The sequence below is a fragment of the Cajanus cajan genome, chromosome 6 (assembly GCF_000230855.2).
Source record: "Cajanus cajan strain Asha chromosome 6, NIPB_CcT2T_4, whole genome shotgun sequence".
NCBI classification, from domain to species: domain Eukaryota; kingdom Viridiplantae; phylum Streptophyta; class Magnoliopsida; order Fabales; family Fabaceae; genus Cajanus; species Cajanus cajan.
Window position 1 is genome coordinate 20,358,180 of NC_138522.1, and position 13,646 is coordinate 20,371,825.

General features: G+C 36.4%; 1 protein-coding gene across 1 annotated transcript; it reads left to right on the forward strand.

The window, feature by feature from the left end:
- Positions 1-2,492: 2,492 nt before the first annotated feature.
- On the forward strand, positions 2,493-5,468 carry LOC145958600 (uncharacterized). The gene is made up of 2 exons (XM_083076103.1): positions 2,493-2,979; positions 5,398-5,468. The coding sequence occupies exons 1-2, from the start codon at positions 2,493-2,495 to the stop codon at positions 5,466-5,468; spliced, it is 558 nt and encodes a 185-aa protein (XP_082932229.1).
- Positions 5,469-13,646: the final 8,178 nt, after the last annotated feature.

Here is a 13,646-nt window from a genome sequence, read left to right on the forward strand (position 1 = left end):
TTGAGGTGTCTCTGAGAGAAGATGCCCAGGTATACATGTTACTAGCTTCTTTGAGTTCTGAGAGTAGCGCTGTCTTGGATAGATTACCTATAGTATGCGATTACCCTGATGTGTTCTCTGAGGATATGTCTAATCTACCACCCGAGAGGGAGACAAAGTTTTCCATAGACTTAATACCGGGGACGGGACCCATTTCAGCTGCACCTTATAGGATGTCGCCCTTGGAGTTAGCCGAGCTTAAGAAACAACTAGAGGAGCTGTTAGAGAAGAAGTTTGTGAGACCTAGTGTATCACCTTGGGGAGCACCTGTCCTATTAGTGAAGAAGAAGGATGGTAGCATGAGGTTGTGTATAGATTACCGCCAACTCAATAAGGTAACGATTAAAAATAAATATCCATTGCCTAGGATTGATGACCTTATGGACCAACTGGTGGGGGCATGTGTGTTTAGTAAGATTGATCTTAGGCCAGGTTACCATCAGATTAGAGTGAAAGAGGAGGACATACCCAAAACTGCATTTAGGACTAGATATGGACATTATGAATACCTTGTAATGCCTTTTGGTGTGACTAATGCTCCTGCAATTTTTATGGATTATATGAACAGAATTTTTCATCCGTACTTGGATAAATTTGTAGTTGTCTTTATAGATGATATACTCATTTATTCCAAAACTAAAGAGGAGCATGAAGAGCACTTAAAGGTAGTACTTGAGATTTTAAGAGAGAAACAGTTGTATGCTAAATTGTCTAAGTGTGATTTCTGGTTAGAAAAGGTGAGTTTCTTAGGTCATGTGATTTCAAAGGGGGGGATCGGTGTAGATCCTTCTAAGGTAGAAGCTGTGCTTAAGTGGGAATCCCCTAAATCTGTGAGCGAGATTAGAAGTTTCCTTGGACTAGCTGGGTATTATAGGAGGTTTATAGAGGGGTTTTCTAAGATAGCATTGCCTTTGACTGAATTGACTAGAAAGGGAGTTCCCTTTGTATGGAATAGTAGGTGTGAGACTAGTTTCCAAACCCTTAAGGAAAAATTGACTAGTGCACCAGTTCTAGTTTTGCCTTACCTTAATAAACCTTTTGTAGTATATTGTGATGCTTCTAAGATGGGGCTAGGTGGAGTGTTGATGCAAGAGGGAAAGGTAGTAGCTTATGCTTCTAGGCAGTTGAAAATCCATGAGAGAAATTACCCTACCTATGATCTTGAATTGGCAGCTGTAGTATTTGTTTTAAAGATTTGGAGACACTATTTGTATGGTTCTAAATTCGAGGTTTTTAGCGACCATAAGAGCCTTAAGTATCTGTTCGATCAGAAAGAGTTAAATATGAGACAAAGGAGATGGCTTGAGTTCTTGAAGGACTATGATTTTGAGTTGAGTTATCACCCAGGTAAGGCAAATGTCGTAGCGGACGCTTTAAGCAGAAAATCACTTCACATATCTTCCTTGATGATTAGAGAGATGGACCTTCTAGCTCAGTTTAGGGATCTAAGTTTAGCTTGTGAGACTACCTCTAGTAGCATAAGATTAGGCATGATTCGTGTAAGTAATGACATGTTGAAGGAGATTAGAGATGCTCAGTTAGAGGATTCATTCTTAGTGGCTAGGCGAGAGGCGATAGAAGGAGGTAGTGGAGGAGAGTTTGTATTGGGTAGCGATGGAGTAGTAAGATTTGGTGACCGTGTGTGTGTACCTAGTGAGGCTACCCTTAGGCGTTTGATACTTGAAGAGGGGCATAAAAGCAAACTTAGTTTCCATCCAGGTTCAACCAAAATGTATCAAGACTTGAAGAAGATGTTTTGGTGGCCTAGAATGAAGAGAGACATAGAGGAGTTTGCGAGTGCTTGCCTAGTATGCCAGAAGGCTAAGGTAGAACACCAAAAACCTTCAGGATTACTTCAACCCTTGAGTATACCAGAGTGGAAGTGGGATAGCATTTCCATGGACTTTGTAGTTGCTTTGCCTAGGACTGTTGGAGGGCACGATTCTATTTGGGTGATTGTAGATAGATTGACCAAGTGTGCACATTTCTTACCTATTAATATTAAGTATTCCCTAGAGAAACTTGCTAAGCTTTACATTAGTGAAATTGTGAGATAGCATGGTGTACCATCTAGCATAGTTTCAGATAGAGACCCTAGGTTTACTTCTAGATTTTGGGAGAGTTTGCAACAAGCATTGGGGACTCAGCTTAGACTTAGTTCAGCTTATCACCCACAAACCGACGGTCAGACTGAGAGAACTATACAGTCATTAGAGGATTTACTTAGAGCCTGCGTGTTAGATCAAGGGGGTAGTTGGGATAGCTTCTTACCTTTGATAGAGTTTACATATAATAATAGTTTTCATTCTAGCATAGGCATGGCACCTTATGAAGCACTATATGGTAGGAGGTGTAGAACACCTTTGTGTTGGTGTGAGCCGGGAGATAATCTTGTTTTAGGACCGGAGGTAGTACAACAAACCACAGAGAAGGTTAAGTTAATTCAAGATAGAATGAGAACAGCCCAGGGTAGACAAAAGAGTTATGCTGATAAGAGGAGGAAGGACTTAGAATTCAAAGAAGGAGATCATGTATTCCTGAAAGTCACTCCGTGGACTGGGGTTGGTAGAGCATTGAAGTCTAAAAAGCTTACACCTCGTTTCATCGGTCCGTATCAAATTCTTAAGAGAGTCGGTACAGTGGCTTATCAAATCGCTTTACCTCCACATTTGTCAAATCTTCATAATGTATTCCATGTTTCTCAACTTCGAAAATACATCCATGATCCTTCGCATGTGATTGAGTCGGATCATCTTGAAGTTAAGGAAAACTTGACAGTAGAAACCATACCGGTGAGAGTTGAGGATCGAATGGTGAAACAACTTCGAGGTAAGGAAATTCCTTTGGTTAAGGTGATCTGGGGTGGAGCAACGCCGGAAAATGCTACTTGGGAACTTGAGGAGAAGATGAAGGATTCTTACCCGGAATTGTTTGCTTCAGGTAAATTCGAGGACAAATTTTCTTTTAGGAGGGGAGAGTTGTAACATCCTAAATTTTTAATTAATTAAATTTTAATTAATTACTATTTTTATGAAAATAATTTATATCATTTTATTTAGTAATTTTATAAAATTGCAGTAGATTCTAAATAATAATAATTATATTTACGAGAGAAACTTGAGTCTAGTAGTTATTTATATTTATATTCTAGAGAGCAGAAAATAAATTAGTATTTTAAATAATTATAGAAGTTGAAACTGTTTTATTTTTTTTTAATTATTTATTTACCATTTTAATTAAATAGAGGGGGATGGGCGGGTGAGTATGGGCCTAGCCCAGTCGGAATTATTAGAGGGGTTTTGGGGGTAGTCAGTTACCTAATATTCATTTTAACGTCAGACGCTTGAAGGAAGAGGGGAGAGGAGAAAATTCTTGAAGGAAGGCGTAAAGTGTTCAGATTGCTCCGTCGTTCTTCTGTTGGCCTTCGTTCACCATCCTTAAGGTACGGGGGGATGAGTTTCTTCATATGTGAATATAGGGGTGTTCGGGTAGTGAGGGCAATCCCTAAGTCCCTCTAGGAACTCTATTTAAAATTTTGAACGATTATCTGTGCAATCGATGTTCTAAATTCTTAATTCATTTGGAAGAACTTATTTCTTGAATTGTCTTTGAATTCCATTGGGGCTTTCTTGTTAATTCTTTATCCTTAAATTTGATGACTTGAATTTTATGTGTTAAGAAGAGTTTAGATTTTTTTTTTGTAAAACCAATGGAAACCAATTTTTGAGGCTTGAGATGTGTATGGATTGATTTGGAACGTATGAAGAATATAAATGGAGTTAAACTGAACCAACGGGGTGTAGAAGTAGTGAAAATTGGTAAAAACCTTGTTGGAACTCGTAAAACGCAGGTTTAATTTCACAGAGGGGAGTCTGGGCAGAGATTTGGGCGCTCAGCGCCAGTTTTGGGTGTCGGGCGTCGGGACCCCGACATACGTTTATAATTTTGCGGTATCTTTCTGTGTAGTTATCCAAATCGAGGGCCGTTTGTTTTGTTAGAAACTAGACATCTGGAGCTACCATTTAGACACAAGAATCGTGTAAAAATATTAATATTTGATCAAGTTATGTGAGTTGCAATTTGAGCCTTCCAATCTGTGTGCGAACCACAACATCAATTTTTGTGAGCCCTGAATGGTAACCTAAACGACTTTATTAGGATTTTTGTTCTTCATGAAAATTGTAGATATTGATGTTAGGATTCTAATGGAGTTGGGATCACTTAGAAAGGATATGTATATCTCGAGTTATGGTTAAATTATTAACTGAATGTCATAGATATTGTGATGTGTGTGAAGAATTATGTGAAATTTGTGATCTATGATGTTGATAACTTAATGATAGGTACCTAGCATGTGAGGATGATATTGCATGGATTGTTATTGACATGTGATGATGTTATATAATGGAGATGCATTAATTATGAGTTACGTGGGATGCATGAGTTGCATGAGACTTATGAGTTGCATGTGGTGCTTGAGAAGCCAGACGTGGCTATATTGCATTGGACCCTGGGCCCAGAGAGGGGTTGAGAGAGGGGGGACCATGACGGGAGGCATTCCATGCGTGGGCCGTTGGGTGTTTAACTGCGCAGCTCACTGGCCACAGAGGGTTTAACGGTGGGTGGATTGCCTTTGCACGGGCCGCTGGGTGTTTAACCGTGCAACATACCGGCCCTGGGAGGGTGTGAGAACGGTATGCCCGCATTGGCAACAACTAAGGGAATTGATGAGGTACGCCCATTGTGCGGAGTGCCAAGTTGAGACTCTTAGGAGAGGAGATGTGTATGAGCATATAGTGAGTATGTGTATGAAAGCTTGTATGATTGAAAAAAAATGATGTTTGGTAATTAATTGAGATGTATTTGTTGTTTACATTTAATGATGATATTTTGGTGCACGGCGTGGGGTGGGAATTGGGTAGCTCTATGTTCATATATGATGTTATCTATCTCTCACCGTCCTGTTTTTATGTGGTTTTCTTTTAGGTGAAGATGAAGGCACTCATAGTGTTGAGTTCTAAAGGGAAAGGGTTCTGCTCTGATAGGATGTGACATTGGGGCGTGAATTTAGGATGCTTTAGTTATGAATTGTTATTTGTCGTTTGAGGAGACTTATTTTTAAGAGTTTTATATTCACCTTATATTTGTAAATTCTGGATTCCTTTCATTTTCTTTAGAGACCTTGATAATTTTCTTTTAAGAGTAAAACTTTATTATTATTATTATTATTTTTATTTATTTCAAGACTTGTGAACCTATGAGTTTTTATTAAAATATGTGGACCCTTCTTGATGTTATATTTATTGAATTATTCTTATTGTTGTTACTTATTTATTATGGGGTAGATGGGTGTCACAGATTCCATGAGATTGAATGCTCTCATGTCCTCTGAGAGGCCAATCAAGTTGTTGATGGGTTTGTCAAGCTAGGATTCTCCCTTCCTGAAGGAGTGCATAGTTTTAGTTCTCCCTCCCAAGTTGGGCACATTTTCTTTTACTTTCTAATATGTCTACAGTTCTTGTCCCTCGTGGATATTAGTTTTTGTATTTTAGGCTTTTAAGCCCCGTTGTTAATAAAATAAATAAATATTTTATAAAGTTATGTAATATTTTTGCAATTAATTAAAGATACTATTTTTTTTACAGGTGTCGTAGTGTGCTAATACCTTTCCTACATGTAATTGACTTCTGAACTCAATTTTGATTTTAAATATTATTGTTTTAAGAGGGCTTTCCAATGCTTTCCCTTAAAATAAAATATTAGTGGCAGCTTCATAAAAATATATTTTTGCGTCATTACTGTCTTAATCTTGATTGTGATGGATGGCGACTCCACTAAGGACTTTGAGAGTCAAGTCTTATCAAACTAATTGTACAAAATTATAACCTCATAAATATTAATTTTTACCCTAATTTATTATTATTATTTTTTCGTGCATATACTTTGTTGGGCTTAAGCTTAGGTTAGAATTTTATTTATTTAATTATTTGTATATATTTTCTTGACTTATTATTTGTGGAGATTTGGTAATTATAGGTAGGATTATCGGTTTGTATGCTTCTCCCACTCACTCCACTAAAACTTGTACCTCACACACACTTTGGGCTCTGAACTCGAGCTTGTGCGAGCCTAGGAGTAGAAGGTGGCTTGATGTTTGTTACTAAGGGGCTAAATTCTCACCTGACAATTCATCAAGTTATTGCTCAGGTTGTTACTAGTAGCATGAGTTAATCATATTGAGAGGGTATATTCCTTACTTGTGATTGATTTGTGTGCTAAGTCTTTATCTATATGATAAGGGCGGCATGGGGACTAATAAATCTTTAAGAGTCTATATCCACCCATGAAACCGAGCACTAATATGTGGACTTAAGAACCTCCCCTAGTAGGGTTGTGACCGTAGACATTTCATACCTTAGATTCACCATAATAGGTCACTTGAGGAGTTTACTACTATTTACTTTTCTTTTTCATACCCATACATCATGAATTTACATCATTATTAGTACTTAGGTTTCCCTCTTCGCTCTAAATGAAATTCATAAAAAAAATATAAAAAGAATGGTGGAAAATCATGCATACATGTACATTAGTACATATTAAGCTGCATGTTTTTCATATAATTAAGTCTTTATCTCATTTTTTTTCTCTTTTCTTTTCAAGAAGGAAATGTTTTATAAGTATTCAATATGAAAGAAATTCAAAATCATACTAGTAATAAATATGACTAAACAAGAGTATCAGGATTACTGTGTTGAAAAATGATCTCCAAGGAGTGAGTGAAATCTATCAAAAGATGACCAAGGAAGTTCACTTAAGTTTTGAAAAAAAAATGGCAAGATTCTTGATTTTCTATTGATCTCAATGGAAACCCCAATACTAAGCGCTCTAGCCTAATTTCAGAACTCGGATCTTAGATGCTTTGAACTACCTCACATGGACTTGGTTCCCACAATAGAAGAATATGACCTAATGCTCAAGCTACCCCTCAAATAAGAAGTTGATGTTTATCTTTACAAGGGAAGCTATGTATCAGGGAAAAAGGTAGTAGGCTTGGTTGGCTTACCAACACATCACGTAGAGCTTGAAAAAGGTAGTAGGCTTGATTAGCTAGCTTGTCCTACAAACTAATTTAACCCTAATCCACTTGACAAAATATTTTACCTTCACTTACTAATTTAATTATATCTTGAGTTCTAAACCTTCTTTTTTTCAACACTATTAGAATTCTAATATCCAAGACTACAACATTTAAAAAGATCAAATCTTGAATTTGTCATTATCATGTCTAGCAAGGTATATTTTGTGTCTGACATAGATATCATCATCATAAACACATGGTAGAGAACACCTCAATATCATAAACCACAAAAATCATCATCATACGTAGACAAATAGTAATAATAATCCCATTTTATTAATAACCTCATCAAACACAACATAGTAATAAACTTAAAGAGGCTTAAGGATCATGATCTTTATAGCCTAGAGCTACTCTATGCACTCATTGGGTTTCTCCTCTTAGATTTCCTCTGCAAATTCTCCTAGAACATTAGAAAATTGATATATGAAATAACTATTCTTCTTCTCTCTACAAGTAAACTAGACTTTGGGTTGGACTTCTAAAATCCAAACTCAAGGATAACTCGATAACCTATTGTCTATCTTTATTTTATTTAATAAATATACTTTCCACATATATTATAAGCCCAACTAATAACTCAATTAAACCTACAATTTAAGTATTATTAAAAACAACTTTATTTTATATATATATTTTTTAAAAAAATATGATGTAATCTACTTTTAATTTTTCTAAAACATCTATTTAATGATAAACATTTTCGAACAGCTTAACAAAGGAATTTTTTTTACAGCAAAAGATGAATATTTTTTTTAAAATATTAATTTCTAATATAAGAATATTTTAAATTTTTGGATTCGAATTCAGAAATGGAAGTATGATCTCACGTGAAAAAGGAAGGAATAGTAGAAATAGCATGCCTACTTTTATGATGGAATATACTCCATAGATGGGGTTTTTGAACTCCTCTGACCATCCTTCCCGGGGTCCACCAATTGCTGACATAGACAGATTAGTCAAATCCATACCGGCATCAAATATCAATTCGTGCATGTTGACCATTCCCTAGGTTCGATAAGAAAGAATCCTAATCACCACAATCTTAACCATATATATATATATATATATATATATATATATATATAAATAATGTTAATATACTCCCACTTATTAGCAATTTATACCAAAATTTTAGGATAAAAAAATCACTCATTTATTTTGATTTGGTTAATTTGAACAAAAAATATTATAATAGTTTAATTTAATTTTAAAAGAAAAATAAAATATTTTTTCTCTCTTATTAACTTCATTCTCCAATTCATTTATCTATCCTATTAAATTCCTTTTTTAACTCATTTATCTCTCTCCTATTAAATTTTTTTTAACTCATTTCTCTCTCATCTTTCATGAGTCATGATGTCTCCATTCTCTCTCTGAACAAATAAAAAGTTAATTAATAGAAAAAAAGAAATGAGTTGGAGAATGAAGTTAATAAGAGAGAGAAAATATTTTTTTTAAAAAAATTAAATTAAATTACTATAATATCCTTTATACAAATTAACCAAATCAAAAGAAATGAGTAATTTTTTTATCCTAAAATTTTGGTGTCGATTACTAACATACTCTAACTAAAAGATAGGTGAGAATATATTAGCATTTCCCAATATATATATCAAGTGATACTTTCGATTATGATTCTATATCCAATTCATTGATTGAACTGTGTGATTAATTAAGAAATATTAGAATAAATCATAGTTATGCTATCAACATTTGGTATACTATATTACACTTTTAAAATTATATAAAGTTGAATAATAAATATTTATAACTTTCGTTATTATATATTTACTTTTAAGAAATTCTCCTACTTAATATTTAATATTTTCATCAAAAAAACCTACTTAAACATTGTAATATACAAGAGTTAAACCTGAGAGAGATCTTACTTAAGAGAATTGAGTTTATTTTCATTTAGACTTGTTAGTCTTAGAGTATTTAGTATAACTAAATACTTAGGAGTCAAATTCAAGATTATTAGTTGAGCTCTCATACCAAATAATCTTGCGCTTAGTAAAACTATATAAACTTAAGCATATTTTTGCTCATTGTAATATATCGCTTTTTTAGTTTTTGTCAGGTTAAACTACAATCTAAGATCCCTTCGATTTTTTTTGTTATTAACAAACAAAGAAGTTTTTCATCAACCGTGTAGAATTTTCAAAATGACTAAGACAAACCTTCCAAGATGCAATCTGTTAATAAGACGAATCCTTATATAAGACAAAAGTTACATTAAGATGATTTTGCTATTGACTAAGATGACCCCTTAGTCATATAAAAACATATGTATTAAATCTTTATCATTTACGATCTCTAAACAAGAAATTGACTAGGATTGAATGTTTCCTTAACAAATTGAATTTAAAAATATTTCCTCGATACCAAACTCTACAAAAAGGAAAGAAAGACATGTTTTGCATCAGAAAAGGACAAGCAGATCCTTGCAAACACAAAATGTTGTATTCAAAAGTTGTTTTACCACTACAATGTCCTGACACATATGCACTACCCACTCGATGCCAAAAAGTGATAAACAACTTCCTTAATCAAATAAGAAATGAAAATTTAGTGAAAGCATTTAATACAAGTATTTATTATACCAACAGACACTTATCTCCTATAATCAAATCATGAAGATAAATGAAGTAAGTCATGAGAGAGAAGCTTAAGCTCAAGCAAGAACTTGCAACAATCATCTTCATCAAAGTTATATTAAAAGTAAGCTTGAAGTTAAAAAAGAAAAAAAGATTAATCATTATAAAAAAATTACATTATTTCTTTATGTAAAAAGCCTTTGTACTTAATTTGTTGTATCACATCTTGACATGAAAATAAAACAACATTTTAAACCTTGGTAACTCTAAGTTATTAGGTTTGAGCCTAAAGAAACTTGTTTGAAAAAGAATACTTGTTTGATTTTGGAGAGACTTGAATGTAAAAGAATATTTGATATTGAAACTTGTAGAATCTTTGTATGAAAAGAATACTTGAAAATATAGATTTCTTAAAGAGACAATTCAAAGAATACTTCAAGTAGTTTAGATGTCCAAGTCAAGACCCAAATAAAATCTTGGTCCATCCAAGCTCAATAAGTCCTATATGACTTTAGCTAGTTATATCTCCTCATAACTACTAATTACACCCTCAAAATAAGATCAATACAAGGACAAAAATCTTATACTTGACCCAAAATATATGATCAAAAGTAAAAGAAATATTTACAATAAAAATATACACAAAGAAGAGAAAGTAAGTTACTAAGATAACTCAAAGCTCAATTAGAGTTTGAACTTTCTTCTTTCAAACTTAACTCATTCTTCTTGATTTCTTTAGGACTTGATCCTTGTGCATGATGTCATCAAAACCTTTTTATCATGTGTGTTAAAGTGTTTTCTTTTATTTAAATTCATATATAGAAGACAATTTCATATTAAACGTTTTGGAGTAAAAAAATGTCACATAATAGACATTAGTTTGCCACTTTTCAACATAGTTCCAACGTATGAACTTGCTTAGTAATAATGGTGAAAAAAGGCCTCCACCATCGTACTACTATATAGTGATAGGCAATCATGTGAAGGCTTTCGAAGAGAGCATGTTTGTAGTTCTTCTCCAATGCAAATTGTACATGAAAGAAATCTGGTGACATATCAACAATACAAACAACCCACTTCTTTGCCCAACCTCCCTTTGAACTTGGCTATTAATCATTTTATACGTAACTCGTTTCCTCAAAACGTTGGTAACAAGAGAGTTTCTCCACGATGTACACTATTCTTCAATTTCCTTATGTGATATAGGAATAGTAGGACATGGTTCCAATTTAGCATCTACTTCAAACGCATCATTCTCCTTATATTGTTCATCTTCATGGATCTCCATATCCTTAATAAGAGCATTAAAATCAGTAAATACTCTACCATGCCATCATGTACGAATTCCACTTCACCTTATTTGGTTTTCACTTTTTGGTGTTGCTCTCAGACGCACTCCTTTTCAAAATCCTCACAGAGCTAACCCTAACCATCTTCTAATCTTTTTAACCTTCTTGCACATGATGGAGGAGGGGGGTGATTTTCTTCATATTTATTTATACTAATAAATTTCTTTACTTTGATATAACCTGCTTGCACGTGATGGAGGAGGGGGTGATTTTCTTCATATTTATTTATACTAATAAATTTCTTTACTTTGATATATAATCTGTTCCTGTATCAGGATACGCACTTTACTTTTATCTCTGAGTTATCGTTATCTTGGTCTTCGATCTTCAGTCTCGTCGCTTGGATCTAAGTAATCCGAGTAGGGGAGGGTGCCTGTAAAAGATACTCCGACGCTCAAGTAAGTGATCGGTGTAATAAATGTGGTAGTTCAAGTTAGTTACGTACCTCGTTGGGGGCCTATTTATAGTGGTTGTTGTTGGGCCGCGATTAGGGACTGGGCCCCGGGAAATTAGGGGCTAAAACGGTACATTAAGTAAATTAATCTCTCCTTAATTGCTTGGCTTAGCTTTGTATCGTCGTGTGTTCGGACCCAACTGACCGATTCGGCCAATATCACAGCCTAGCCGAGATGACCTGAGCGGTCATGCTCAACGTTGTCAATCGGATCGGCGAAGTTGCATGTTCAGTTTGGTCGGTTACCCTCCGGTATACAAACCCCGCAGCGTCGAGGACTAGAGGGACGAAGGCGATAACGTGTCTGTGTTTGCGTGTGCCGATTCCCCGTACCTGCATTATATTGACCAGCCGCCAAAAGATGTGCTTGACGAGGTGTGACCGACCACGAATGTGGTGGTGTCGCTGGGCATAGGAATCCTTGTCGACTCAAAAAGTCGGGTAGGATAATTACACGATGAATGTGAAGCTTACCCTTCGTGTACTTGCATGAGGCTTCGACAGGGCTATGTTAGTTTTAGGGGCAGTGGCCGAGTTAAAAAGTCGGGCCAGACCGATTTCCATGCTTGCTAGGCGCGTGAGGGGTAGGGGGTTTTGCCGAGGTCTCAGCGGGCTGGGCTAGCCTATGCCACGCTGGACTTGGGGTGCCTGGTCGTTCTTGGGATGGCAGTTAAGAATCTGACGGTCGTCAGATCTGGACCGTTGGATATTCAAAATCCAACGGTTGTGGATTCGGAACGTCTTTTCACCTCCTCGTTTCACCTTGCCTATAAATAGGTGATGGGCATTTGGAAATTTACATGCTGTAAAATCTTCGAGAATTGTTAGCTAGCAAGAACATTCGAGATTACCGAGCAAGGTGAGAATTTGCATTTTTGAATTATCGTGTCAAATGGAGAGCGGATATTCCTCGGCTAGGAGTTGGACGTCTTCCAACGCGTCGGTGTCTTCGTCAGGAAATAGGGGGGCGAGCTCAACTGAGCTTTCAAGGCTACCACCCCTGCAGTGTGAGGTAGTGTTCCCTTCTAATTTTTCTAACCGAAAAGATAGCGGGGACGAGGTCGTGGAGATGTTATCCCCGCCTATGGTAGTTTCCATCTGCCTAGATGTGGGTGTTGGCCCCTCCTCGGCACGCGGAGAGGATTTGGCTGAGAAAGTTGGGGTGGTTGATGAGGATGCAAGGCGGGATGACGGGGCGAATGAGGAGGTCGCGGGTCGAGCTAGTACTCGGGTAAAGATTGACTACAGAACAGTTGAGATGCCCGGGTATGAGTGGGTTGATGGCAAGGTCGGTATCTATTTCTCATCCTTCTCGGACCAAGGTTTGTTAAAAAAGTTTGTGGAGCTAGAGAAGTGCTTCGGAAGCGAGGAAGGAGAGCTGCCCTTGATCGCCGAGGCGTGCCACAACGAGGGGGCCGATACCGACTTCATGTTCTTAGATTGAGGGTCCGGGGAGAAAGATTTCTTCTACGCCTATATGTGTTGGTTTCTGGATTTAGGCGTAAAGCTACCTTTTGACGACTTCCAGATGGGGTGCTCTGGGTATTGAACATTGTGCCGACCTAGCTACACCCGAATGCCTGGGCTGCGATGCAAGCCTTCTGGAACCTATGCCTTTGCCTGGACGTCACTCCCCGACCTCTCTCCTTCCTTTACTATTACATCTGTCGGCCGAGCAAACCAACAAAGTGGGTTTCGCTGGCTCACGTGCTGAAGCGTGGCTTCTTGAGGGCGTTCACGTCTTCGTATAAGGGTTTTAAGAGCGGCTTCTTTAAGATACGTTGGGGTTCAGACATGACCAACTGCTTTTTTGACTGAGAAGGGACTAGTCTGTTCCCATTCTACTGGACGAGGAACCCGACGCATTTCGAAGCTAAGTCCTCATCCAAGCTCCCTGTCGAGGATCAAGAGATTATAGCTCTCCTTGACAAACTACCGAAAGAGTTGCCTATCCGAGGCCTATTGGATATCTTTGAGACTTCCAATTTTGAGTTAACATTGCTAGGTATGTTTCCTTACTTCGGTTATGTTGTAGTGTTTTAAATTGATGTTAAAATTTATTT